Source organism: Canis lupus, chromosome 30 (assembly GCF_003254725.2).
Source record: "Canis lupus dingo isolate Sandy chromosome 30, ASM325472v2, whole genome shotgun sequence".
Lineage (NCBI taxonomy): Eukaryota > Metazoa > Chordata > Mammalia > Carnivora > Canidae > Canis > Canis lupus.
This window is the reverse complement of record NC_064272.1, coordinates 31,923,564-31,950,373: the sequence shown is the minus strand read 5'-3', so window position 1 is coordinate 31,950,373 and position 26,810 is coordinate 31,923,564. Positions and strand designations below refer to the sequence as shown.

Sequence of the window (26,810 nt, the reverse complement as noted above, 5' to 3'; positions counted from 1 at the left end):
TCAAAATGAAGCACAGGAACAGTGTTTGTTTTGAGACAAAGGTGGGATTTATGTGTCTACAGCCTACAGTATTTAAACATTACAGTTGGGATCAAGTATCACAAAAATCACAGAACTGTACAGCATTCCAAGAGCAAAGCCCAATTAGGTCATAAAACTAGTCAGTAACAACTAGTCAAGGCTAGAACTCTGTCCTTCAGTAGTCTCTGCTCGATGCCATCTTAGCAGCTAATGTCCTAAGTATGGAGCGACATCCTCCCCCATCACTGGCCCACAGGAAGGAAAGAACCAAAGGAAAGGCACTCACAAGTTAAAAGCAATTCCGTAAGCTGTGGTATTTGTTTTTAAGAAGAGAAATGTTTCAAAGATCACATAGCTCTTTATATAAAAAGGAGGTGAAATAAAGTTTTTGTTCAATAGAGATGCTGAGTTATTTTTATTTTTTTTTAAATTTTATTTATTCATGAGAGACACACACACAGAGATGCAGAGTCACAGACAGAGGGACAAGCAGGCTCCATGCAGGGAGCCCGATGTGGGACTCGATCCCATGTCTCCAGGATCACACCCTGGGCTGCAGGCGGTGCTAAACCGCTGCACCACTGGAGCTGCCCCGATACTGAGTTATTTTTAAATATAACTGTTTCCTTGTTTTGACTAAAAAAAACAAATAAAAGTCAGAGAATACTAGATGTGAGAGAAGAAGTAAAAGCCATTAGAGTTATAATTACATGTCAACTGAAAGACAGCAAATGACCCAGGAGAAATGATGGGCATTGGGCTCTGCTCCACTTGAAGGAGAGTCAGGGGCTGGGAAAGAAACATGGACTAGACAGGACAACCCATGGGTTGTGTGTGTGGGGAGGGGAGGGTGTCATGCAGTGTGGACTTCCATACAGTCTCACTTATGTTTTGGTCTTTGTGTAGGATGTAAGGTGAATCATAAGAATATAAGAGTTTTATATAATGGTGATAATACAACTTTTAAAGCTAATTTTACAGGAGAATTCATATTTTTCTTCCTTCTTTTTTTTTTTTTCACCCTTCTAAACACAACAAATTTTCCCAAAGGCAGCTGAAGTTCCCAAAAGCGCCAAACATGCAGCAGGGTCAGAATTAGTTCTACGATCTGTATGAACTATAGCTTCTCAGTATATTTATACCTGATTTATCAAGAATAGGAAAATAGTGTGACTCTCTCCTACAAAATCTAAAACACAAAAAAGAGGAAAAACAACTTTAGAGATGCAAAGGTCAAAGTCATTCATCCTTGGTTGGGGTCACTGTGTACTTTTATAATCCTTTAAGCTGACCTCCTGGGCCATTTCTAATCAGTTTCAAATCAAGGGCCAATGTTAAAGAAATGATACGACACTAAAACGGAAGTGGGAAAAACACATCACAAAAACATACCAGTGGTACTGATTTATAGGTCTCAATGAAACATGCCCAAAATATCTGATGATTTGGCTTTTTTTAAGCTAGGAAAAGAAAGGAACCCTCCAACATTAAGCGGTAAAAGAAAAACAATGCCTCCATTCCAAAGACTGTATGTTAAATTTTAAAAAGTGCTTGATTTAATATAATATTAATGAAATTAATGAGAAAAATGAAATGGAATTCAATTATGGATCAGCAAAGAAAATATTCTTTGCTTATTGTCTGCCTGTGTTAAGATGAATCAGTACCTATCGCTTATAAATCATTAAAATAAAAATGCTCAATTAATCCTTATTTTATATGTAAAGGTCTGACAGAAACCAGGCCTATCACTAGACCTTTGCTTCACAAATCGAAGCAATAATGGTTTCAGAAAGCAGTCACACTCTATGAGCAGACAATTGGAGAGATTTAGTAAATCCCACTTTATAGAGCAGAGACTAATCGGAAAACACAAGCCAGTCAAATGTTTCTTATGAACTGTTGACACTATATCAATGCTGAATCAATTGGTGGCATTTACTCTGAGTGACAGAAAAGAAATAAATATTTATATCACATAACCTATATCAATGAACCCAGGCAGAAAGCTATTTCTAACCTGTCAATATTTGATTATCTTGAAGAATCATGTCCCTTTCTTTTAATGATTAATATGAATTCCTTATTAAATCTAAGTGGAGGCTAGTGGAAAGGCAAATCATTATTAATGCTTGAGAGCATAAACCACTAAAATAAAAAACTATGCTCAAGTGTTAAAGTATCGTTAAATGTGACTTACATCTTCCATTTCAAGTGGTGTCAGTGCTCAACCCAGAAATTTATTGACACCACAGCTGCGCACATTACCTCACTGCAGTGCGATCTCGCTCACTCTCTAGTTATCCTATAGCACCAAGGAACTGAGAAATTAGTACAAGGAGGTATTAGGAAGACTTCTAAAGGTGGGTTTTTGTTTTGTTTGTTCATGTGAATGAAAGTAAATACAATGAAGGCTGCTCCTGGAAAGAAAGAAAACACCATAGTGTTGAACGTGGGGTTATCACATTCCCAAGGGAGGGCAATAAACAATCTTTAAGTGTCAAAAATCATCGTTACAACAATCTTCCACCACAGAGAACCTCGTAACTGAGACCACTAAGATATTTATGGTACTAGGTCTGTTGTCAAAACACTAGGAACATTTCAGAATGCTCATTTTTTTGTGGTGGAAATAAACTGTTTTTCATCTTTGAAAGAGGAATCTATGACAGGTTATTTTCCATTGCCTGGGCTGAACAAATGTAGTTAAAGCTTCTTAATTTATGTCAATTTTGAAATATATTTTCCAGCTGAAGAAAGCAAGTGACTCATACATAAGTTACAATTAGTAACCGGAATGCAAGCATGTTGAAGATAAGTAAATATTCTAGGCTCAAAGTTGCTGCTTTCAATCAGGTTTTGTTTCATACTGGCTCTGAACACATCCAGGGCACTAGGGGGATGCATTTGCAGACCTCAATCCAAACCAACCTCTGGCTGCTTCAAGTCAAAAGTATTAGGTAAACACTACCAAAATTTTAAGGCCATCAAGATGTACATGCACATCACCAGGTTCTCATTAGCTGTAAACAGAATATCTAAGGACTAGAATTCACACACTCTGGATGATGATCAAATGTTGGAACCAGATCAACTTATTTTTTCTAACTGTATTCAAGAGACTGCGCTAAGGAAGTAGGCTTCCAGAAGCACTACCCTACAGTCACCGTTGTAAGTCATGCACATCTATTAGGCCACAAAGTTACAGGTGATATTAAAGGACAAGCATGAGGACCCAGCTTTGTCTTCTTGACGGGCTCCACTACAAGTACTTGATTCATGAAATGCCAATGAGCCTTGGAGAGGTCAGCGTGTGAAGGCACTGAATAAGCATCTGAGATAATTAAGATTTCAGCCTTCGAAACATGGACGGGAAGTGAACAGCAGTTAAGAAAATCAATAAGAGTCTTTTATTTGCAGTGACACAGATGTCTCAGTCAATAGAGCCTAATAGGCAGGCTTGATCGCAATGGACAGGCGCCTGCCTCCAAGGCTATCAAAGGGCTTCCTCTATAACAAACATTAAAACGCATTTATGTTGCTATTGAAGAATCGAGGACCCTGTAGGTAGCTTAATTTGCCAGTGTATGTTTAAAAGCACTATAATATTTCAGATGTGTCCATTTACTTGAATCAAAATTAGTGAGAAATAACTGGCCTGCAGGCCCGTTTGTCCCTCACTGGCTGGGTGAGGTCATTCGGCTTCAGGATGGCCAGTCCACCAGGCAAACCAAACCAAGGGCTTCTCAAGCCAAAGAATTTTAAATGCCAAAGGTCTGCTGTTACTGTGTCTCCCTAAAACGCCAGTGTTCCTTTCAGGACAAAAGAAGGAGCCACGGTAAGAAAGTAACAGTTTTTCCTTTTCTCCTCAAAGATAATGAAAGCAGCAGTCACCTCCCGATGCAGGGCCATTTCAACAACCCATGGGTTGACACACTTGTTCAGAACTGATTAACTTTTTTTAGACTGAGATGGCAGCAGGGTGTGTGCATGGTGCTTCAATCTGCTGGGAGCGAAACCCATTAGCACAGTTTGAAAAACGTGCTGCAAATTGTTCTGCCAATCAAATTAAGCCATTGTAATTCATTTATGACAAGAAGACATTCATGGGCTCTTTATCTGTATATTAAGTTTATGGATACAAAAACTGGGCAGTAACAAGTTACAGCTATGAAAAAATTTTAATATGTAATGATACCTACCTGACCATTGGCTAATATTTTTTTCAGTTCTGCAGAAGACTTCTTTAAGCTGAAAAGGAAAACATGATTTTTAATGGCAAGACTACAGACACCTTGGAACACCACTCAGAATTCCACACTAAAATACTTTGTTTTAGGTGTAGACATGGACTACACTCTTCACAACCTTCTTCCTACATAATTTTTTTTTTTGGAAGTAACTGGCCAAATGGCAAAGTTATAAATAAAAAACCTGAATCCCTAAAGCCATAAAGAAGTCTACAGTCACAATGAGGCTAGACTACCTTATGGATGACTTCAGTGACCTTTTTTGGCTATTAGTCCCGCTGCCTTTGGGTAGCCTTTCAGCGGCTATTTTATGTGGACTCTGTCATCTGCTAAATACAAAGTACTTAATGATGCATTCTTTGTATGTTCACAGAAACAAGAAAATAGAACTTCAAAAGATAAAACAGTTTAAGTCCTGATCTTTTATTACAGTTAAGAGTTAGGAGTTACAATTCAGCTTGCTGAGAAGCAAATGTGAAGCAGAAATCAATTCTAGGACTCACTAGCTGTGCGATCTGGAACGAGTCCGTTACTTATCCTCTCTGAACTACAATTTCCTTTCTGTAAAATTGGGGAAATAGCAACGTTAAAGGGTAATCAAGAAAATTAAATATTACAAAAAGCTCATGCATATAGTAGATACTAAATAAATTTCTGCTTCTTTCTTTCCTTTTCTGTCCTATAAGTGGGAGATCCAGCTTCCAGAGTTCATTAAGAAATATGAAAATGCGGGAATGTGAACTGGTGCAGCCACTCTGGAAAACTGTGTGGAGGTTCCTCAAAGAGTTAAAAATATACCTGCCCTACGACCCAGCAATTGCACTGTTGGGGATTTACCCCAAAGATACAAATGCAATGAAACACCGGGACACCTGCACCCCGATGTTTATAGCAGCAATGGCCACGATAGCCAAACTGTGGAAGGAGCCTCGGTGTCCAACAAAATATGAATGGATAAAGAAGATGTGGTTTATGTATACAATGGAATATTACTCAGCTATTAGAAATGACAAATACCCACCATTTGCTTCAACGTGGATGGAACTGGAGGGTATTATGCTGAGTGAAGTAAGTCAGTCGGAGAAGGACAAACATTATATGTTCTCATTCATTTGGGGAATATAAATAATAGTGAAAGGGAATATAAGGGAAGGGAGAAGAAATGTGTGGGAAATATCAGAAAGGGAGACAGAACGTAAAGACTGCTAACTCTGGGAAACGAACTAGGAGTGGTAGAAGGGGAGGAGGGCGGGGGGTGGGAGTGAATGTGTGACGGGCACTGGGTGTTATTCTGTATGTTAGTAAATTGAACACCAATAAAAAATAAATTAAAAAAAAAAGAAATATGAAAATGCTCTTCCTTTGGACATCTATGGTTATGTAAACACTTATGGAATAAATTTAGGAAAAGTGGCCAGGGGATGCTCTGAAGTCCTTCTAGCTTTATAATGAGTTAGACCCAAAGATATCCACTCAGTTAGTAGAGTGAGGTACAAAATAGCACCTCATTTCATCAATGTTCTCATTGGAAATTTAAAGCTTGTTAACTCTATTCTTTATCTACTCAAACACTCTACGCATCTACCAAATTAACTCTCCTCCCTTGTGTTAAGTTACCTGCACAGATGCTTTTCTTTCCATTACACCCTCCCCTAAGACTGGAAGATCCCCAAGAACACAAACCACATCTTTATCTCCTCTATATATGCCCTTCCCAGTGACTTGGTGTGTGCTAAGTGTTTGACAAATGGAGGCCGTGGCTTTGGTTGTGATTTATTATACGGCCGTCACAGACACACATACACACACATTCAATTGGTACCTTTAGTAAGTTATATTTGAGAGAGACCCCAGACTTTGAGTTTGACCACACTTGCTATTTCAAGTTATGATTATTCTTCTTCCTAAATACTTCTTAAACTTCTGCTATGGTCAAACACAGACTATGGAGCCTCAGTCCCTGCTTTCTCCATATTTTATAAAACATGCCCTCAACCAAGGATTCTAAACTTCAATAAGGTACTCCCAAGTCTAAGAATTCACATCCTGAAGTGGCAGTTAAGAATTCTGTAGAATGAGGGGTGCCTGGGTGGCTCAGTTGGTTAAGAGGCTGCCTTCAGCTGGGGTCATGATCTCGGGGTCCTGGGATCCAACTCTGGGATAGGTTTTCTGCTCAGTGTGGAGTCTGCTCTTCCCTCTTCCTCTGCCCCTATCCCCCGATTCTCTCTGTCTCTCTCTCTCTCAAATAAATAAATAAATAAATAGTTTTAAAAAAAGAATTTTGTAGAATAAGACCAAAGTAGAAACAAATATCAAAAAATAAACTGCCAAAATCAATCCAGTTAAGAAAATAATAATAGCAGCTATCATTTACTGGATGATACCATGTGCTAGGCATGGTGCTAAATGCTATTACTTATTATCCTGATTTAATCCTCACAGCAACTATAGCCCTGTGGGAATAATTTATCAAGGAAACTAGGGTTCAAGCCTCCTCAGTCTGTCTCTCTTACACACACACACACACACACACACATACACACATACTTTTTTATCCTGGGAAATATTTAGACCCTTGTATTCCCACAGATGACTCCCAATTTAACAGTTACAACTATTGTAAAAATAGAAATAACCAAACAATGCCAAGGCAAGGTTTCTCCACAGATACTCCATAATGTCATACAACTTGAAATAATAACGTTTTGATTCATTGCATTTACAAAACATCTTTCATCCAAGAAACAAAATGTGATTCCTTAATACAGTTTCATCAATCTTCCTAACACCAGAGATAGATAGATGAAAAGTTTAATCATCTTGATTTTATAGAAGGAGAAAGCCACAATATTTAGGAAAGGCCCTGAATTGGCAGTGGGACTTGAATTCAGTAATTATGGCCTAGCAACACCATGTGGCTTAGTAAACTCAGTTTAATAAACAGTCATCCACCTAAGGCAAAAACTGATTCATGCTTTGAGAGTAACAGGAGAATGCTGATTTCATTCATTATAACAATGTCTGACTACCACTTGGTCGCACTAAAAGAAAAAATTCTGGCTATTTTCTTGTTCCTCAATTTACTCAATATTTTGTTTATCTTTAATGATCACAGTGACTTGGGCTATCCAAAAATCACTTTTTAAAACATTTTAAGTTTAAATGTGATGTTATTGTAACCTTGGTAAAATACTTTAAGAGGGACATTGAGACATCTAAAGAAGAGGAAATGGGTGAGGGGACTAGAAATAATGTATCGGAAAGGCTTGAATGAGTTTGGGAGAATTTAATTCAGAGACAAGAGTTAGAGGGAATATAAATTTGTTCATCCACTCATTCATTCAAGCATTATTGACTATCTCCTATGTGGCAAGCATCATACTGGGAATTGGGAATTCAATAATGAATATGCTACAGTCACTGCCCTCAAAGAGTACAGAATCTATTGGGGGACAGAAGTGATTGTAACACACAACATGCTAACTGCCACAGTAAAAGCAGGCACCAGGGGATTAGGGAAATTCATAGAGTAGGCGCCTGGTATACAGCAGGAGGTGGGCAATCATCAGAAGACGATAATAGCTTGGTTCCTCAAAGATGACCGAGACTGGCCAGACTGAATATGAAGGAGGGGATAAAAAAGGAGGAAAGCAGGAAGGTCCAGGAGTAAGAGAAAGCATGATCCACTGAGGGCACCACACATTCATCAGCAAAGCTAGAATGTCAGGTAGGAAGGGGCAAAGAGGGCAGAGGCCTACATGTGAAAGGCCACTGCTCCATTGCAGCCAAGGCTATACGCTGTCCTGAAGGTTTTGAGGTGCAATGAGCAGCTGTAAACGGGGAATGATGGGCTCAGAGTGAGTGTCAGTAAGATTCCCCTGGCCGTGGTATGGGGAGGGACTGCACAGAGCAAGACTGGAGGAGGAAGCCAGCAGATGTCTGCCACAGCAATCCCCAGAGCCCCAACTGCTTCGGCAGCGACAGGCTGCTGACAAGTGGACGGACTCCAGAGTGACTCGGAAGGGACAGATGTAGGGACTGATGTGGCATAGAGGGAGGCCCAGGAGGCAGTGAAGGATGCCCAGCAAGTTAGCAACCAGGTGAGTGTGGGAAAATCTGCCGAGACAGGAAATCTATAGAAGTACATCTGCAGGGAAGACAACGGGAAGAGCGACCTAGGAGAGGGAACAGCTGTGCTCTGGGGGCCAAACGAAATCTTTATAAGTGTGTGCTAAAGGGGGACCGACCTCAGCTCGTGACAAAGAAAGTTCGAAGACAGAGCTATGTGAAAATGGACAGGCTGCCATGGCGAATAAAGTACATTCATGCTGCAAGGCATATTCAGGAAGAGCCTGGGTGACCATTTGGCAAGGTGTGGGGAATCAAGCACCAAAACAGAGCAGGGTGAGATGGGTGCTTCTCCACTCATTCCCCACAGCAGAGGATGTTTTATAAACAGAGCTGGCCACAGGACTCCTGAAAACCATCTGATGGCTCACCAATGCCAATACACCAAGAGGAAAACTCAAACATAAGGCCCTGCTGATCCAGCTCCGGTCTACCTCCTTCTCGCCTGTCACTCCAATGTTCTCCTCCCCGCCCCCATCTCTCCACACCACCCCCTCCACCCCAACCAGACTGGCCTGCTTATGAACACGGTGTGCTCCTTTTCCACCATAGGGCCTTCCTGATGCTCCCCGCTCCCTCTTAAATGCCCTCTGCTGGCCCTTACCCTCCTGCAGGCCTCAACAGAATGTCACTCTCCTCCCAAGAATGAGTCTCTGAGCAGGCTGTCTAAATGCCCAGTTTTCTGGGCAGGAATATGTTCAAAACCTGCTTACTTCAAAACCTGCTTACTTCCTTTAAAACACTAATTATAAGGTGTGATTGTATATATTTTTTTCTGTATGTCCATTAGATAGCAAGCTGTACAGGCAGACCACATTGTATTTCTCGTGCATAGGACAGCACCTACTGAATAAGTGGCACTCAATAAATACTTTTGGTTAATTGTCAACAAGAGACATAGAACATGGCCAACCTAGGGTGGTATATTAAAATCTATGATAGGTCTCCTTCAAACTGCATTCCTCCCATAACAGAAGTCCCTACCGGAGGAAGCCACCATCACTAGCGGGGAGGCTGTCACACAGGTAAGCAAAGATGCTATACCAAAGGGCTGAGAACTACTAGATCAGACAGTTTCCAAATTTCTGTCCAACCCGGAAATTTTATGACAGTCAGTGAATATACACAGTCATTCTTTAAAAACCAAGCTAATTTATTCATGCTGTTAACACTAAATCTCAGAGAACTAAAAAGTTACCCTGCCCCATCTCTGCCTTACCATTTTTTTCAACTCTATCCTGCTTTTTATTCTATGATGAAATGGGACCTAAGATACCAGGGAAAGACCTGGTTTCTCCTCAAGGCTCATGGTGAGTCTGGGTGAGTAACAACTTTTCTGAAAGTAGTGGTGAAAATGAAATGCCTGGCCTTCTTTGAACTGAATGTAACAAGTGGCTCTCAGCCCAGTGTCTCCACACTGCTGGGCCAGGGTCAAGCTCTCAAATGAGGACTAAGAGACCTACCCCTTGTGCCCACAAGGACAGATGCACCTCCAATGAATAACCAGGCTAAGTGTACTTGAAGACAGAATAAATTGCTTAAGTGGGAAACACACTCTAAAAGTCGTGTGTTCACTGCAAGAAAGCTGGTGAGTAGATATCCTGACACTACAATAAAGCAATCAAAGAAGCGACTTTGGGTGGAAGGTGGAGGGGGGGCGGGGGACAGTAGAGTAAAAAAGAGAGTCAGAAGGCGAGACTTTAAATTATCTACAGTAAAGCCCTCTGGCAAAAAGAATGAAGACTCTGGGTTAAGGAGGAGTAGGGAAGGAAGAGGAGAAACCCAAACTACATCTCAGCCAATAAAAGGCAATATTGGTTACAGCTCCAAACCCAGAAGAACCTGGACACAGAATGGAAGGGTAGCTTGATGCTGGCTTTTCAATCACCAGTGTGAATACATACATACAGAGCATCACCTCCACAGTGTCATCTTCAGGCACAGTAGGGAAGCTTACTGGCTGAATAACCACAGTATAACTAGGATGACTCAGAATTCTATCAGCTTAAGCAGGTTGCTCCTTCTTACTTGAGGACCATGAAAATCTGGAAGTAAGATTTCAGGCCTATCAGAAGAACACTGTGAAAAGGCTCTCAAGTCTTTATTTAGTATCCTCATGCCAGTGTCGGGGCACTGTTAGCATGAATTAATGAAGATTATCTTCCTTCTATAAATAGCATCAATCTTCATATGACCAAAGATACAAAAAGAACAACGTGGCTGGTCCATCTAAATTTTACTCCTTCACTCTTTCCTTGCCTCTTTCTAGTAAAGATGTCAGGGGATAACAATACTGCCAAAAGATAGGCAAGCAAGAAAAAAATAATGAGCCTGATACAATTTATGAACCAGATAATCAAGGCATAAATGGCACTGAGGTCAAAGGCACTGATTTTTCTGTATAAGTTGGAGACTGAAGGAGTACCATTCTATAGATCAAAATTAATAGCTGAAAATACCTCGTTCCATCTTTCTCAGTGAGGCTCTTTCTCTCTAGTCAACATGTAGCTATGGTGACTCAACTGGTCAAATTTCTTCTTAGCCATATACGCATTCATCTGGTCTTACAGAAAAGAAGGGTCATCCCATGGGCCTCTTCCCCACCCCCAATCTGCAGATCAGCATGCTCATGGGCACACTTCACTTGCTTGCCCTCACCTATTGCTTGGAAGTGAATCAGAGACTGCTGGGCTGCCGTGTTGAGAGGGTCCAGCTCGGGTATTCACCTACAAGGAAGAAAGAATCTCCATCAGTCTTGTGTTCTGAGGACACAGTTCCAATTAACCTATAATTTGCCACAAATTTCTCATTTCACTATGAAGGTTAATTAGCTTGTTGCTAGATAGACCCACGGTTGGAGTCTATTCAGTATATAGGTTACAGAACTGTACAACCCGTATATTACATAATACACTTTTCCTGTCACTATTCAAATACTTAAACAGCATTGAACAAAGAAGAGATAAATGGGAAATTTTCAATCACCATCTAGAACTGAATTCAATTCACTGCTTTGTTTTGTTTCATATACAAAACAGTATGTTCAAAAAAAGAACATAAAGAATACATTCAGAGGTTAGTGGTGAACCTCAAGTTTTCACACCCTTCCAAATGTAAAGCCAAACAGAACACTGTAGAATGTTTCTTATTCACTGAAAAATGAGGCCCAAATAATTAATTATAAAATGCTTGAATCTAATACAATAGCCAGCTTTTCTTTCAAATGTAAAGCTGTAAGCAGAAATCCAGAATTCAAAAGACACAGAACAAGGAAAAGACATTAAATCGATATATGATTCTAACATAAATATGTCAAAAGAAGAGGAGGGTATTCTGTGTGCAATATGCTTATGTGCTTAATTAATCACTGAATTGAAGTCTATATTTTCATCCAAATAAATCTTTGTGGACAATATACCTAGAATCATCCTGAAGAAATGGACAAAAAAAAAATTCCAAATAATAAAAAAATATGGCACCAAAACCCTTTGATCCAAATATGTACACATACTGAGCAAATACTACAAATGAATCCCCCTCCACATCCTGTTTAAAAAAAAAAAAAAAAAAAAAGAATCGCTTGTCAGAGCTTGAGAAAGTGCAGTTTTATTTGACATTTCAATAAGTGGAACACAGCATTACAAATCCATCTAACTTTACTGAAACAATTATTGAAATTCGTACCTTCAGGCCATGTATGTTCCGTTCCCCAGGAGGCTTGCAGGCTGAAACAGTAATTGACTAAATTGTAGAACACATCAGGGCCATTTACAAATTTGCTCAAAATGAATCGTTTAAAAAGAAATGAGGGTGACACCAAAATTAGCAGAGAGAAATGATTGAAAAGTGGCTCCCAAGACCCAAAGTGGGAATTATGAACCAGGGTTTTTAACTTGCAGGAGTGAGCATTTATAAATGCAAAGAGCTTTCTGACACCACCTCATATAAATTCCAATTTCTGCTTAAAACATATAAAAATCAAGTTAACTGAGCTAAAATGATTAGATTCCTTTCATAATTCAAATTTCTGCAATCTTTCCTCAACTCTATTACATTGTATATCTGCTATCACTTAAACTACTTTGAAAATAGCTAGGTTTTGGGGGGAGATGGGTAGGGAGAAAAGGGTCTTTTGATGCCAGAAAGATGGCTAGAGAATCTAAAATGGAATATTCAAGTTTGAATACCAGTTTGCACAGCAATAAGTAGTCAAATTTATTAAAATACAGTGATATCATTAATTTTACTTTTTTTTTTCAAATTTTGACATCCTCTAGTATTTAAATCTAAAGATAAAGCAGTGCCAGGCAGGAAAAATAATATTAATTTCCGGACATCACCCTGAGTTACAGGGTAGCACTTTTCCAATACAGCAAATGCTTCTTCATCAAATGTTAAAAATACAAGTGTGTCCTACCCATTTTATAGGCTGTTTCCATCTGAAAACTACAGTGCCTATATATTGTATGTTAAAGGGCTGTCAATTTTGATTGATTGTTTGGGGAAGGATACATTTTATTTTTTTCTCCTCTCTGAGGTACATGTATTCTTCCTCTGTTTCTGACAGAAAGAAAAGCAGTTTAATAATGAGAAGATGTGGATAATAAATACAGAGCCTATCAGTTGCTTTAATTTTGTATATTTTGAGTATATTCAAGTTTATTGTTATTTTCCTAGAAAATATATCTAAACCTTAATAAAGAACTTTTGTTTTTCCAAAAATACATTAAAATTAGATTCCAAACTTCTTTCCATAAAATGGAAATTAACTTTTTGAACAAAACAAAAGTCACATACATTTGATGCCTGGCCTTGAGGGACCATTAAATACTTCCTAAGACAACACTTCACAGTATTTACACTTAAGTACCCAGTACGTTCATGAACTTCATTTATTTTATTTTATTTTTTTAAAAGATTTATTTATTTATTTTTATTTGTGATAGACAGAGAGAGAGAGAGAGAAAGAGGCAGAGACACAGGAGGAGGGAGAAGCAGGCTCCATGCCGGGAGCCCGACATGGGACTCGATCCTGGGACTCCAGGATCACGCCCTGGGCCAAAGGCAGGCGCCAAACCGCTGAGCCACCCAGGGATCCCCTGAACTTCATTTAATAAGAAAGTGACTAACTAAGGAATTAGAGACAGACATCAAGTCTTACCTCTTACCTTAAAACATCTGCCTCGTTACTCAATTGGCTTCTCAAACCTTTATGACTGGAAATCTAAACAGTATTCAAAAAACCCACTAACCTCACATTTCCTAAAGTTATGCAGTTAAAAGTTACATAAAACTAGTAATTTTTCATACTTATTAATATGTAACGTATTTTTTAACTACAGAGAGCACAGCCATGAGCTGGGAGTTACCATCCAAGGCAAGTGTAATCTTACTTGGAATGAGGAGAACACCTGATGTTAGAACAAAATTGTCTTCTCTGCTCTTTCTCACTAGTTCACTCTAGAAATTCTTTTTAGCATAGGGCCTGACCAAAGAAACTAAGGTCTGGGAGCCTCTGATCAAACATGTATTAACCCAGGTAATCTACCCAATATGTCTATATCCTTGTATAAGTTTGTATTAATCTCATTTATAAAATATAGGTAAGAAAGCAAAGAGCAAGACTACAGAAAACTAAAATGAGTTAGTTGTACAGAGGTGCCTGGGTGGCTCAGTCAGTTGAGCATCTGACTCTTGATTTCTGCTCAGGTCATGATCTCAGGGTTGTAAGATGGAGACCTGCATTGGGCTCCACACTCAGCCGGGAATCTGCTTCTCTCCCTCTCCCTCTCCCTCTCCCTCTGCCCCCTCCCCCTTGCTTGTGCTGGCTTGCTCTGTCTCCAATAAATAAAATTGTTTGAAAAAAATCTTTAAAAATGAATAAATAAATAAAATAAAAATGGATGTTATACAATAACATCCAAGAAACCATAGAGACAGGGAGACTGAGTCTCATATTTAAGAAAATTCAAATCTGGCTTGGAAGAACTTTATTTAATGATTTATTGGAGCCTAACAGGTCTGTGTTAGGACTACATGTGATGATCACATCTCACATACTGTCTTCTTTTAAGTATCTTCTCCCTATAATACTGTTCTCTATACTCCTACCAACCCCCCTCCAGACTATCCCCATCACATTCCATGAATATTTTCATTTATATGTCCTTTCATTTTAAGCAAATTATAATTTGAACAAATTTCTTACTCAAAGAATATTGAGAATAACTTACTTTAACCACTTATGGGCTGCTATGTACTCTGAAGTTACTTAACCTCTCTGAACCTGCATATTCTCATCTATACAATGGAATCGATAATGCTTAATAGGCAGAAATGTCAAGAGAATGAGAAATGATAACACTGAAAGCAATATTAGTGCCTACAGAACAGATGTCTAAAAACAGTTGTTAACACCATGAGAGGCAGCACAATGGTGTAGACAAGAAGACTGCCAAGGACTGGTAGCACAAAATAAAAGAAAAAAACTGAAACTTAGATTTTGGATGAAGAGAACTAAATACTGGGGGGGGGAGGGGTGGTACCACAAAGACCCACAGCATCAGAACTTTCCAGGTCACCGTACTAGAGTTTGCTACAACAACAGTGATAAAGTCAAGTAGGGAAACAGTGAATGGAAATTTTCAGGTGGTAAAAATAGTATTCTTTGTGGAGAAACAATTTTGAAACTTGTCCAAATTCTCCCGTCACAGAAGATAACAAGAAATGATCTGCATCCTTTGTTACTGGCCTATGCACAGAAATGGCAACATCTGCTTTTCTTTCCGCTTTTTCTATTTTAGTTTTCAGTCTTGAGATACAACAGAAGTGGATTAATCATAATTTTTGTTTCAGACACACTATCAATAGCTCAATTTCATTTACTCACTTAGCTCTTTGATACATTATTATTAATAATGTACTAAGTACTCCCAATCCCACTGCCCACCTTCATGCTACAAAGGCATAACTCTTGAACTCAGACCTTCCTGTGGGCTGGCTGAGTTGGCTGCCTTTGGAGACTTGATCGGTGTAAATAAGAATCTACTGGTTAATTGAGCCACTCAACTTCAGAGAGTTACAGGTAATGAAAGTCTAGAATGTTTAATTGAAAAACCCGTATCATGATTATTTGTACAGTATCAGTTAACAAAGGTAAGCTTAACTTTTAATGATTTCAATTAAGTTACTTCTAGAAAAGTTACAGCATTTCCTTATCTGCTCCATCAATTAGAAAATATTAATTCCAAGTAGGGCAAGTATAGTGGGGGAAAGACTTGATGATTTATATTAAGTGGTTAATTAAACTGTTCTTTTTTCCTATTCTTCAAATTTTGAGGGAACATTTATATTACAGCTGATCAACTGTATCTGATACAATGCTAGTTCTACCAATCTAAAATGGAAAAGGAGTATTATTTGACTAGGTGATTCACCAATGCTTACCCTCATCAGCTAACATTTTTGGAAACATAACAATTAAATTCCCATTTATGAAGATTTTTCTGTTATCTGGAAAATGCCACCCCCCAAAACCAAGCACCAAACATTATCAATTCTCTCCTAAAAACCTGCAGTAAAGCTTCACTTCTGTACCAGCTGAAAGCTTTCTCCTCAACAGCAGCTTTGGCTACCATCATGAGCCACAATTTATAAATATCTGAAATTAAAGTCATTCATTTGCCTTGGTTTAGAAACCATGTGGGCCCCAAAGAGTTCTTTAAGCGAATGTAAGTATGTACTTCAAAAACAAAAAACAATCTAGTTAGTTTAATTTACTCTAGTAAATTAGATATTTTATCTGCCATAACTATAATACAGCCTGCAATCCCCACGATAATGAATACTTCTTTTGTTTTTTCAAATTAAGAGCTAAACATCATGTTATGTGCATTTAAACCTTTGGAAAACATAACTGTTGATGAAACAGTTTACTGAAATAATCATTGTTGATTAGAATTTGTTCAACATTACCTCTTGGAAATATCTGCAGAGGCTCTATTAACTGTCCATTTACTTGCTGTTCCATTACTGTGGAATAATACTGCAAAGAGATTATAGAAAGAGATTACTCAGTAATGTATGAATACTGGAACAGACACTTATGGGTTGTTTAATTCATAGTACTTTTGTAAATTGCTGGTATATACATATCAGCCTCGAGAATACTTTTTCCTATTTGCACATAAAAATGACTATAATGAATATTCAGGATTGAAAGTCCAGTATAATTTATCCTCCACACTGTCATTTATCTTTAAAAGTAAAAATGTTGATTAAGAATTTAGCATTTAATCTCTAGAAATATTTTGAAAATGATAAGTATCAAAAATTACACAAAGCTTTTTAGGGGAAATCTCTCAAATTGCCTCTTGTTCTTTTCTCTGGGTTTTGCAAAGCAAAATGAAGACACTTCACATTTAGCTCGGACCTATGTGCCAGGTAGTAGATCAAACATTACACATATTTGTGTATAAACGGTACAGATAATGGAAATCTAAACCATAGAAACTGTGCTCAAGCAAACAAGACATGATTCATCCAAACATGACAGGATTAATATGATAAAAAGCTCAGTTTTAAGAAAACATCTTTTATACTTCACTTTTATAAATAGTATAGAGTCTATCTGTAAATAGTATAGAGTAAATTTCACTTTAAAATTCTGGGCACCAAAAATTAAGTTCCAAATGAAAAAGCTTTCATACTCCTTCATAAACACAAATTCAATCACCAGGTTGTATTACGGTCTGATACCTGTTTTTCCTTAATTTGCTAATTGGTGAATATATGTCCACCTGACCTAGAGATGGCTTCTGTGCCCTCACTTCTTTTAACATTTGGCGAACGACAAAGTGATGCTCATGGCGGAAAAATATCAACAACAGAAACCACCGATTTTGTGTTTTGAGGGGTTGTCACACACAGAGCAGATCTCTCCTTTTAACTCTTGCTGTATCTATATTTAAAACAGACACATATTATGTAACTGCCACTTTTTTGGAAATTCTTCCTTGATAATCATTACTTGCTGACTTTCCTAAGAAGTCTTTTTTAGAAGATACAGACATACATCTTCCTAAAGCTTCTATGCATATTATTGCAAAATCAAGGTTTTTGTTTTTGTTTTTAGAAATAAAGGGGAGCTATGTAATTCTACATCATCTTGGGAATCACAAGTTAACAATCTAAGGCCCTTTGTCCTAAGAACAGATAAAGTGGATTTCTGATAGCTATGGACTGATACAAGTGTACCTTGCTCTCCAAGGGCTTCCAAACTGTAAAGGACGCCGATCCTCTCCTTCTATGGACGTAACAGCCTATATACATACGGCATAAACATGTGTGACATACACTCTGGAATACATACTAAGCTGAATGTCTTTCAGGAGACTATATTCCTTAAAACCTCAGAAATCTACTGCTCGCCATTACTCAAACAGTGATGACAAGTAAATGAAATATCCATCATGTAAGCTGTCAACCTTTTGGGACGGCAATAACTGTTAACAAGTAGTCTGGAAAAATTGTCCGAAAATGACTTGTCCTCGGCACACAAGTATTTGAGGTTTCCATGGAAAATTAAGATGCCAGTGGCTATTTGGAACATTGCTCAGGTATCCTTTTTAATGGGAAATTTGCTGGTTATTGATCCACAGCATGTACCCCCCTGGTTCTGGAAGGCTGCAAGCAACTTTCCAATCAGTGGCTGTCAAAAACATTACTGCCTTCTTATACTGATACAAGACAACAGCAGTGGTGCTGTTCTCCTATAGTTAATGCTTTTCTTTAATTAACTGCTATGTACAATAGGTACTACTTCACCACCGTCCTAGAAATCAAAACAAATAAAATATCCTTATGCTTTATCTAACAAATTAATTACAGGGTTGTCTGAAACTGGAGCTTGGGGTCAACTTTGATAACAAATAACCTCAAATGTAAAGGGTCAGAACAGGTGCAATGCATTTTTTTCCTACTATAAAACCTTGCATGCATGAAATTGACCTGTTTTCCAACTTTATTTATTTACTTCACAAAATAAATAAATAAATATGGTTTCCTTTTCATTTCAGATCTGTGCCAAATCAACTGGCAAACTATATATGCTTTTATAATCATTGTACAAAATTTTTAGCTATCTATAACCATCTCTTTATGCTACAATTAACAGTCACAATAATGATATTGTGTGCACTTGCCAGTATTTCTAAAGCAAGCAGTTGCATTTGTTTTTTGTTTTCTATAATCCTTCCAAATCCAAGGGACATTTTTTTCCCCACTAAAATACTGGGTTTGATCTCTGTATTAACAGAGACTCTTGTGATCCATACAGCAAAGACACCATCAGAAAGACACTGCAAAGGGTGGTAATTAAACCCATGGTCTGGGTCCACCGTAGGCAACTGAGTCTGAAGAGTAGGCCATGTGAGGACTGGATGGCTGCCAATGAGGCACCAAGCCCAAGAGCTCAGGCTGCTGCATATGTAGCTTTTTCTAAGGAATAAGGATACAGCGTGGGGCCATGCATACCTACTGGCACAGAGCAATCCTTGCAGGCCGTGGGCCTGTGTCATCCAGTAAGACAAGCAAGGCATTTGGGGGAATTAGAAGACCCCAGTGTAGGAATCTGAGTACTGGTCATTCCCCAGCACATGAGCTCGGCGAAGAAACACTGGCTGTGCCTTGGGTTATTCGTATAAAATGAAGATGCCACATGGCCAGAGGAGTGCCATGAGACTCACCTGAGGGAAAGAGGCTAGTCCCAAAGCTACAGAGCAAGCTCTTTCTAGATCCGGGTAGTCTCTTAGTTTTTAGAAATCTCCTTTTATTTATTTATTTTTAAGATTTTATTTATTTATTCATGAGAGATACAGAGAGAGAGAGAAGCAGAGACACAGGCAGAGGGAGAAGCAGGCTCCATGCAGGGAGCCTGATGTGGGACTCAATCCTGGGTCTCCAGGATCACACCCTGGGCCAAAGGCAGGTGCTAAACAGCTGAGCCACCTAGGGATCCCCGAAAATCTCCTTTTAAAGAGAGTTTTTCCAATTTTGTTCTACATAGTGATAAAATAAGCAATAATGACTTCCACTAGCCCAAAACAAACTGAAGAAAACAAACAAAAACCTCAATCTTGTACACCAAGGTATTTAATATGGCTTGGACAGAAAAGTGACCAAGTGACCTTTTCTTTAAAAAAGATTTATTTATTGATTCATGAGAGACAGAGAGAGAGAGAGAGAGAGAGAGAGAGAGGCAGAGACACAGGCAGAGGGAGAAGCAGGCTCCATGCAGGGAGCCCAATGTGGGACTTGATCCTGGGACTCCAGGACCATGCCCTGGGCTGAAGGCAGGCACCAAACTGCTAAGCCACCCAGGGATCCCCTCAAGTGACCATTATAATAACATTAATGGGGCCATAATTGGAAGCTAATCAAATAATACCCCAAATGCAATCTCTATAATTCTATCCTGGCTTTTATTATTCCTGACACAGAGCCCTGCACATAGTAGGTGTTCAATAAATATTTAGTGACTGAAAGGGGGCCAATTCTGATTCTGCTATCTACAACGTAGCCAGGCATTGAACCTCACTGAGCCCTAGTTTCCTCCAAATGAGAGTAAATCTAGCTAGTCTATTACATTTTGAGTTGCCATGAAATCGACCTGCAGCAAAGGTGTTTGCAATGGTACTTCATAAACTATGATGCATTACCAGAGGTTGAGAAATTAAAAAGTTAACTCCTTACCACTAAAACAACAGCACTTTCTGAACAGAAGCGTTCCCACATTTAAAAATACAAAAATAATTAGGTACAAAGAGTAGAAAATACTGTGCTCAGACTGAATACATCAGCAGCAGTCATAAAATGTGTTTTCCGCTGCTATTCCTGGCAGGATCTGTTACATGCAGTAATTGCAGCAATAATCAATAAGCTAACTGAGTAAAAGATTAATCAGTTTTGTGATTGCTAATGGAATCTTCAGTACCAGACTCAGATTAGTTTCAGAGTCCCTCTGAGATGCTCTTCAAAATCCTTAAACAATTTTAATAAGGATGTGACAAAGTTTAGCACAGTTATCCAAAAATCTAATTAATTTGAAACAGAGGGCCAGATTCAACGAGGGGATAGGAAGTACAATTCTTGGCTTGTTTTGTTTGCAAGTTTATGAAACAGTGTTCCTATTTGTTATGAACCTAATTCTAATTCTAACAGCACAATTCAATCAATAATTACAACATTTTTTTTCTTCATGGAAATCTGCCATATAAAAAAACTCAAATTCCAAAACAGTACAGTTTAATTTTACAAGGCGCAAGTTCTCTATTAAAAGAGAAAGAAAAGACACACACACACACACACACACACACACACATGCACACACACACAAAACCACTTACTGACTACCTACTGTGTACTTGGCTCAATACTATCTATTTATGTTTATTCATTTAATTTCTCACAACCCTATCCTATTCTGTATCATTCACAGATGAAGCAAACAGGTTATCAGTGAACAAAAAAAACTCTAAAAAAAAAAGAAAAAAAAAAAAAACTCTAGTGCATGTACTCAGAAACATAAAATGTATGTTACTATTTAAGAATCAAAAGGCAATTCCTCTTATTTCTCATATCTCAAAACATTTAAATAAACCAGGCTACTGGGCAGACTGCTGAGCTGGTAGGGACCATGGCTTCTTTGATCATACCCTATACCAGTGGGTCATACTGCCAATTTTTCAAAGACTAGGGACACATGGCACCACATTGACAGGTGACCTCCCCCTCCTTCTTCAGCACCTCCGTCTGGTTTACCTCCTCTCCCTTTGACCACTCTACTCAGTTTCCTGTATGTGGTTCTTTTCTCACCCCGCCTTTAAATGCTGGAGCTCCCCATGGTTTTTCATCAACCTTCTCTTCTTATTTTATACTCTCCTTGAGTTAACTTCAGCCACTTCAAAGGTTTCAATTACCAGAGGAGTCATTGAGACTAATTAGGAGCTGATGAATCACAAATCTTTATTTCCAGCCCAGATTTCTCTCCTAAGATTCGGAACATACCCAACTGGTTATCCAGGGGCCCCTCAAATTCAACAAGTCTCTACCTCTCACACCCCTCCCTCATGCCCTAGACGCATCTTCCACCACCTGGGCTCACTGTCTCAGTGAATGACATGACAATGACCTAGTTTCCTAAGCCAGATAGCTGGGAGGAAGCCAGACCATCTCTCTATCCTTCCTTCCCACACTCAATCAATCACCAGTTTTATTAACTCTACATCTTTCCAGCTTCTCAATTCCTTTAAGCTAGGGCGCTCCATCATCTAGTCCACCTTACTTTCCAACCTCGTCTCATACCCTCCCCACCTCCCTGTCCATACCACAACTGAATCAAGGGTAGCTCCTCCTGAATGCACCAGTTGTCCTTACGCCTGAGCTTTGACACACTGTTCTCCCGGTCCAAACATCCTTCCTTGTCCCTTTGTCCTACCTTACTCCATCTGGATGCTACCCTCTTCAGGAAGCCTTCCCTGTGCCCAAAGCTACATCAGGTGCTCCTTCTTTTGCTCACACAGCACCTATTGCTTAAGCATATTATGGCATTTATCATTCTGCCTGGTAATTATGAGTTTTCCTATCCTCCCACACTGAACACTGATGGCTTTTTTGTTACTCTCCCTGAGTGGACCATGGGCTCCTTGAAGGAATGACTATATGTTCACTATACCAGCGCCACTAAGCACAGCACTTGAACACATAGTTACTAGTTCGTAAATATTTAACTATATAAAACTGCCTGTACAAATAAGTGAACACATCAGTACATGAGTGATCTCAGGTCCTAGTTCTGCATTTATTAGCTGTGTGACCTAGAGAAAGGCATGTAGTTTGTGCCTCAGTAGCCTCAGCTATAAAAATGAGGAATATGGGGGGCCCCGGGTGGCTCAGTCAGTTAAGCACCTGACTCTTGATTTCAGTTCAGATCTTGATCTCAGGGTTGCAAGTTCAAGCCCCGCACTGGGTTCCACACTGGGCATGGAGCCTACTTTAAACAAAAAAAAAAAAAAAAAGGGAAAATAACCTGCCTTGCTTACCTAAGGTATTAAGAAAATCAAAGGAGCTAGTATATGGGAAATTTTCTATAAAGCACTTGAAAAAAAATCTTGAAATAGGGCACAGGGTTATGAATCATCCATTTCCAAGCAATAGGACATAGAAGAAAAGGGTTCATAACAGTAGAGACCAAATACAGAGGTAGAAGAATTTAACTGTTTATCAAGGCTGAGTTAGTACTCCCTCCCTTTCCCTCAATTACTATTGTACTGCAAACAATAAAATAATTAAATGGGTATTATAAAGAATATTGTCTATATTTCTTCTGGAAGTTCATCAAGGCCAGGGGCCCTGTCTTGTGTATTTTATTATCTTGTATGGCAGAGGTATTAAACTGGAGTCTATATGGGCCTTAGGAGAGCCTTCAAAACCTGAAATTATATGTGAAACACTACATTGTGTGAATTTTCTGGGAAAAGAACAAACACCTTTCTTCAAATTTTCAAAAAGGCCTGCACCCCTAAAAACCTAAGAAATCACTGCTGTATAGTGCCCAGCACTGTGCCTTGCACATAACAGTGCTCTACAAATATTTAAGGGAAGGAGGCAGATAAGAGATAAGAGAGACATGGCAACTACTCTCGTTGCTTCTAACTTACTCTGACAAGTCTTACATATCAAATCAGGTTTATTTATGTTTGTTCTATACACATAGCAAGACAGTTTCCTAAACCTCTCTTTAACATACCTTCTAAAGACTTTTCAACTTCTAAAGAATAAGGATGCTGGTTTTTTCCTACTAATGATAAAATTTTCAAATTCCTGTTCAGTCAATACTGCAAGCATACTCCATTTTAAGAAGCCCAGTCAGTAATTACATTAATAATCAATAAGCTAACCAACTATTTGCAGTCCATAGTTAATTTATTAGTTTTTCTAGTGAAGAGCCCAACAATCTGAACTCTGTTAAATGGCTACAATTCCAATTAGAACATTACTTAGTGTGTCCTCAGCTATAGTTTCTTTTGGTTATTTCTTATATTTTACATTGAGAGGCTTTCCTTCTATGACACGGACCTCTTAGGAAGCACACAACTGCTCCAATAGTCAGAAATAACATATAAAAGCAAAGCTATCTTGAATACCAAATTAATAACTGATTTACCTGGTTTCAGATCTCCCCACTTCTCAATAATTCCCTGCCCCTGCCCTGAGGCACTACAATGTGTACATGCTCTTCCCTGAGTATTTCTAGACTAAAGATCCATGTATAGTCATGGACTGATTAGATAATGAGAAAGAAAAATCACATTGAAAAGTCTTCCAGTGAAAAGGTCAACAGGGAACCACCCTGGGGCCTGCTTATAAGCTAATGTTATTGGATAGATGTATTTATTAATGATTTGGAAGTGAAAAAGACAGTAAGTTGGCTACACTTAATGATAACACTATTTGTTTTGGATAGTAAGACCATAAAGGGCATTCGGGAGCTCCAGAGGGCCTTAAAAGAGGTGTGGGCAGCCAGTGGCTGATGAACTTCAACTTGGCTAAGTCTAAGGTAATGTATGTTGGCAGAAGGAGTTCAAATTTGTATTCAGCAATGCTTCCGAAATGCATAGGATCCTCTTGGCTGAAGCTTTCAGAGTCATCACCATGGTTGGCTGGGGGCAGTGTCTATACTGCCCCTTCCTCTGATATCCAGGCTGCAGCAATTCTATTACATTTCTAAAGGAGAAGTTTAAATGCAGTAGTTCCCCCCTTTCCCGTGGTTTCACTTTCCATGGCTTAGTTATCTGTGGTCAAAGGCAGTCTGGAAACAAACGACCCTCTTTTAGATATCTCATCAGGTCAATAGCAGCCTAACACTAGGTCACAATGCCTATGTCATTCACTTCACTTCATCTCATACAGGCATTTTATCAGCTCCCAGCATCACCAGAAGGGTGAGTATAGTACAAGAAGGTATTTTGAAAGAGAGACCACATTCACTGCAGTATATGGTTATAATTGTTCTACCTTATTATTAGTTATTGTTGTTAATCACGTGCTGTGCCTAATTTATAAATGAAACTTTACCACAGGTGTGTATGTAGAGGAAACCATGCAGTATACATAAAGCTTGGTACTATCCATGGTTGCAGGTATGCACTGGAGGGGATCCTGGAACTCATCCCCCACAGGAAAGGGAGGACTGCTACAGTAACTCCAAGAAATCTGCCACTTAAATAAAATAGGACCATTAGGCCATGCAGAGAGCAGGTCAAATGTGACATTCCCTTACACTTTAGCCATTTCCAATAGTGCTTGATAAAGATCCAGCCTACTGCTCAACTTCTACTAAGAAATGAATAAATAAGGGCAGCTGGGTGGCTCAGTCGGTTAAGTGTCTGCCTTCAGCTCAGGTCATGATCTCAGGGTCCTGGGATCAAGCCCCACATCAGGCTCCACACTCAGTGGGGGTCTGCTTCTCCCTCTCCCCTTCTGCCCACTAGTGTATACACTCTCTCAAATAAAATCTTTTTTAAAAAGTGAAGAAATAAAAATAGCAGTGAGGAATGAGTAAAGAACATATAAGTAAAGGAGAAACATATATTAAGAAAAAAGCAACTTGTTTTCAAATTTTCTATTACTTCAGTTTATACCTTTCTGGACATATTTCCCTGGTTGATAATTTACTGAATTTCTCTAACTTTACTGTATTGTAGTATATTTACATTCACTTTTCAAATATATGTAGAAAATACCCCTCTCATTTCTGGTAAGACTGCCCCTAAGAGAATAGAGGCTCATTAAGAGCTGCCAACAAGGGCCTAACAACCTGGTTATGCCCCACAGCAATCCTACTGCAAGAGGTCCATCATTTCCCTGCAGCCCAAGATAAGCTCCTAGTCATAGTCCCTATGGGGCTCACATGGGTATCACATGGCTCTACTGCCTCATGCCAACTGCCTTAACTTGGGACCCCAGGGGAACCAGCCTACAGGCTACACTGAGCCCTCCACAGAGATTGAGCTGAACTGGAAGCACAACCATGTTAATGACAAAAACCTGGTGGTCCAAAGCACCCCAGAGTGCCCCACTGTCACCCTGCCTGAGGCCTGCTTGTGCTTGTCTTCTCTTTTGCTTCCATGAACCACAAAATAAACCCCTTGTTCTGATGCAAACTTCAGTATGCTTCTGCTCCTTGCAAGCAAAGACGCCCCACAATATTTCACAAAAGGGGTAAATAAGAGGCTACCACATTTTTGTCACTATTTCATGGGCATACAAGTGTCCCAGGCAACAAAGAGAAGGGAGTTAAGATAATGTGCCTCTGAAAAAAAAGTTTTATTCTTTGACTAGGATTAAAAAAACAAACAAAAAAACTTTACTTACAGCTTAGAGCATGTGATTATTTGAGTAAAAAAAAAAAAAAAGTAATTTCCAAAACTATTTTCGTATTTCATTCATTTACCTCTCTTTGTGCCACTTCTCCACCCTGCCAGGAGAATATGCTGCATTATCAGCTGTTCAGGTGAACCGCACTGAGCTGATTTTGCCACATACAAAGGAAGTTCAAAGTTGAACCTATTTAAGACGGAGCACCATGCGGAAAATGAGCTTCCAACCTCTTACTCTTTGAAGAAAACTACTTAATAGCAAAAGGCCCTGGTGCTGTTAAATGTTCAACTCCTAAGTGGGCAACAAATTCTGTGGTAAAATGCAGCCTTGTGGATAAGGACAAAATCTTGACAATTTCAAAACCCAGGGCACTCATTCAGGTAAGCACCTGACCCTTGATTTTGGCTCAGATCATGATCTCAGGGTCCTGAGATCTGGCCCTGCATCAGGCCCCATGCTCAGTGCAGATTCTCTCCGACCCTTGATTTTGGCTCAGATCATGATCTCAGGGTCCTGAGATCTGGCCCTGCATCAGGCCCCATGCTCAGTGCAGATTCTCTCCGTCCCCCTCTGCCTCTCTCCCTCCCCTTGCTTACACACTCTCTGTCTCTCAAATAAATAAATAAAATATTTAAAATTTTAAAACCCACAAAGTATTTTTTTTCATTCTTATTCAAACTCAAGTACACTAACATTCTAATAAATAGCATTCTTATTTGAAATCAGGAAAAAAGTAGTATTTGCAAAGCTTCCTCAGCAAGACCTCAATAGATGCCAAAACAAAAACATCATTTCAAACCACCAGAAGTAAATAGACTGGGAGTCAAAACGTGGGACCATATCCAGGCCTTCCCATTCATCGGCAATGAGACCTCCAGCTAAATCTGCCCTCTGAGAGCCTCAGTTTCCTTATCTATAAAATGAAACAGCTGGACAAGACTTCTAAGGCTCCCTACTGACTCTACTTGAGTA

At 39.1% G+C, this 26,810-nt stretch overlaps 1 protein-coding gene across 8 annotated transcripts in view; it reads right to left on the bottom strand.

Annotated features, from left to right (window-relative positions):
* Positions 1–26,810, bottom strand: part of MAP2K5 (mitogen-activated protein kinase kinase 5) — a 257,106-nt gene that overhangs the window by 203,170 nt on the left and 27,126 nt on the right. For all 8 annotated transcript variants that reach the window (XM_025472372.3, XM_025472373.3, XM_025472374.3 and 5 more), the window contains 4 exons: positions 16,374–16,443; positions 12,084–12,124; positions 11,058–11,125; positions 4,224–4,272 (listed from right to left, as the gene is read on the bottom strand). In XM_025472372.3, coding sequence (XP_025328157.1) covers positions 4,224–4,272; positions 11,058–11,125; positions 12,084–12,124; positions 16,374–16,443 — 228 coding nt within the window. The remainder of the gene's footprint in view (positions 1–4,223; positions 4,273–11,057; positions 11,126–12,083; positions 12,125–16,373; positions 16,444–26,810) is intronic.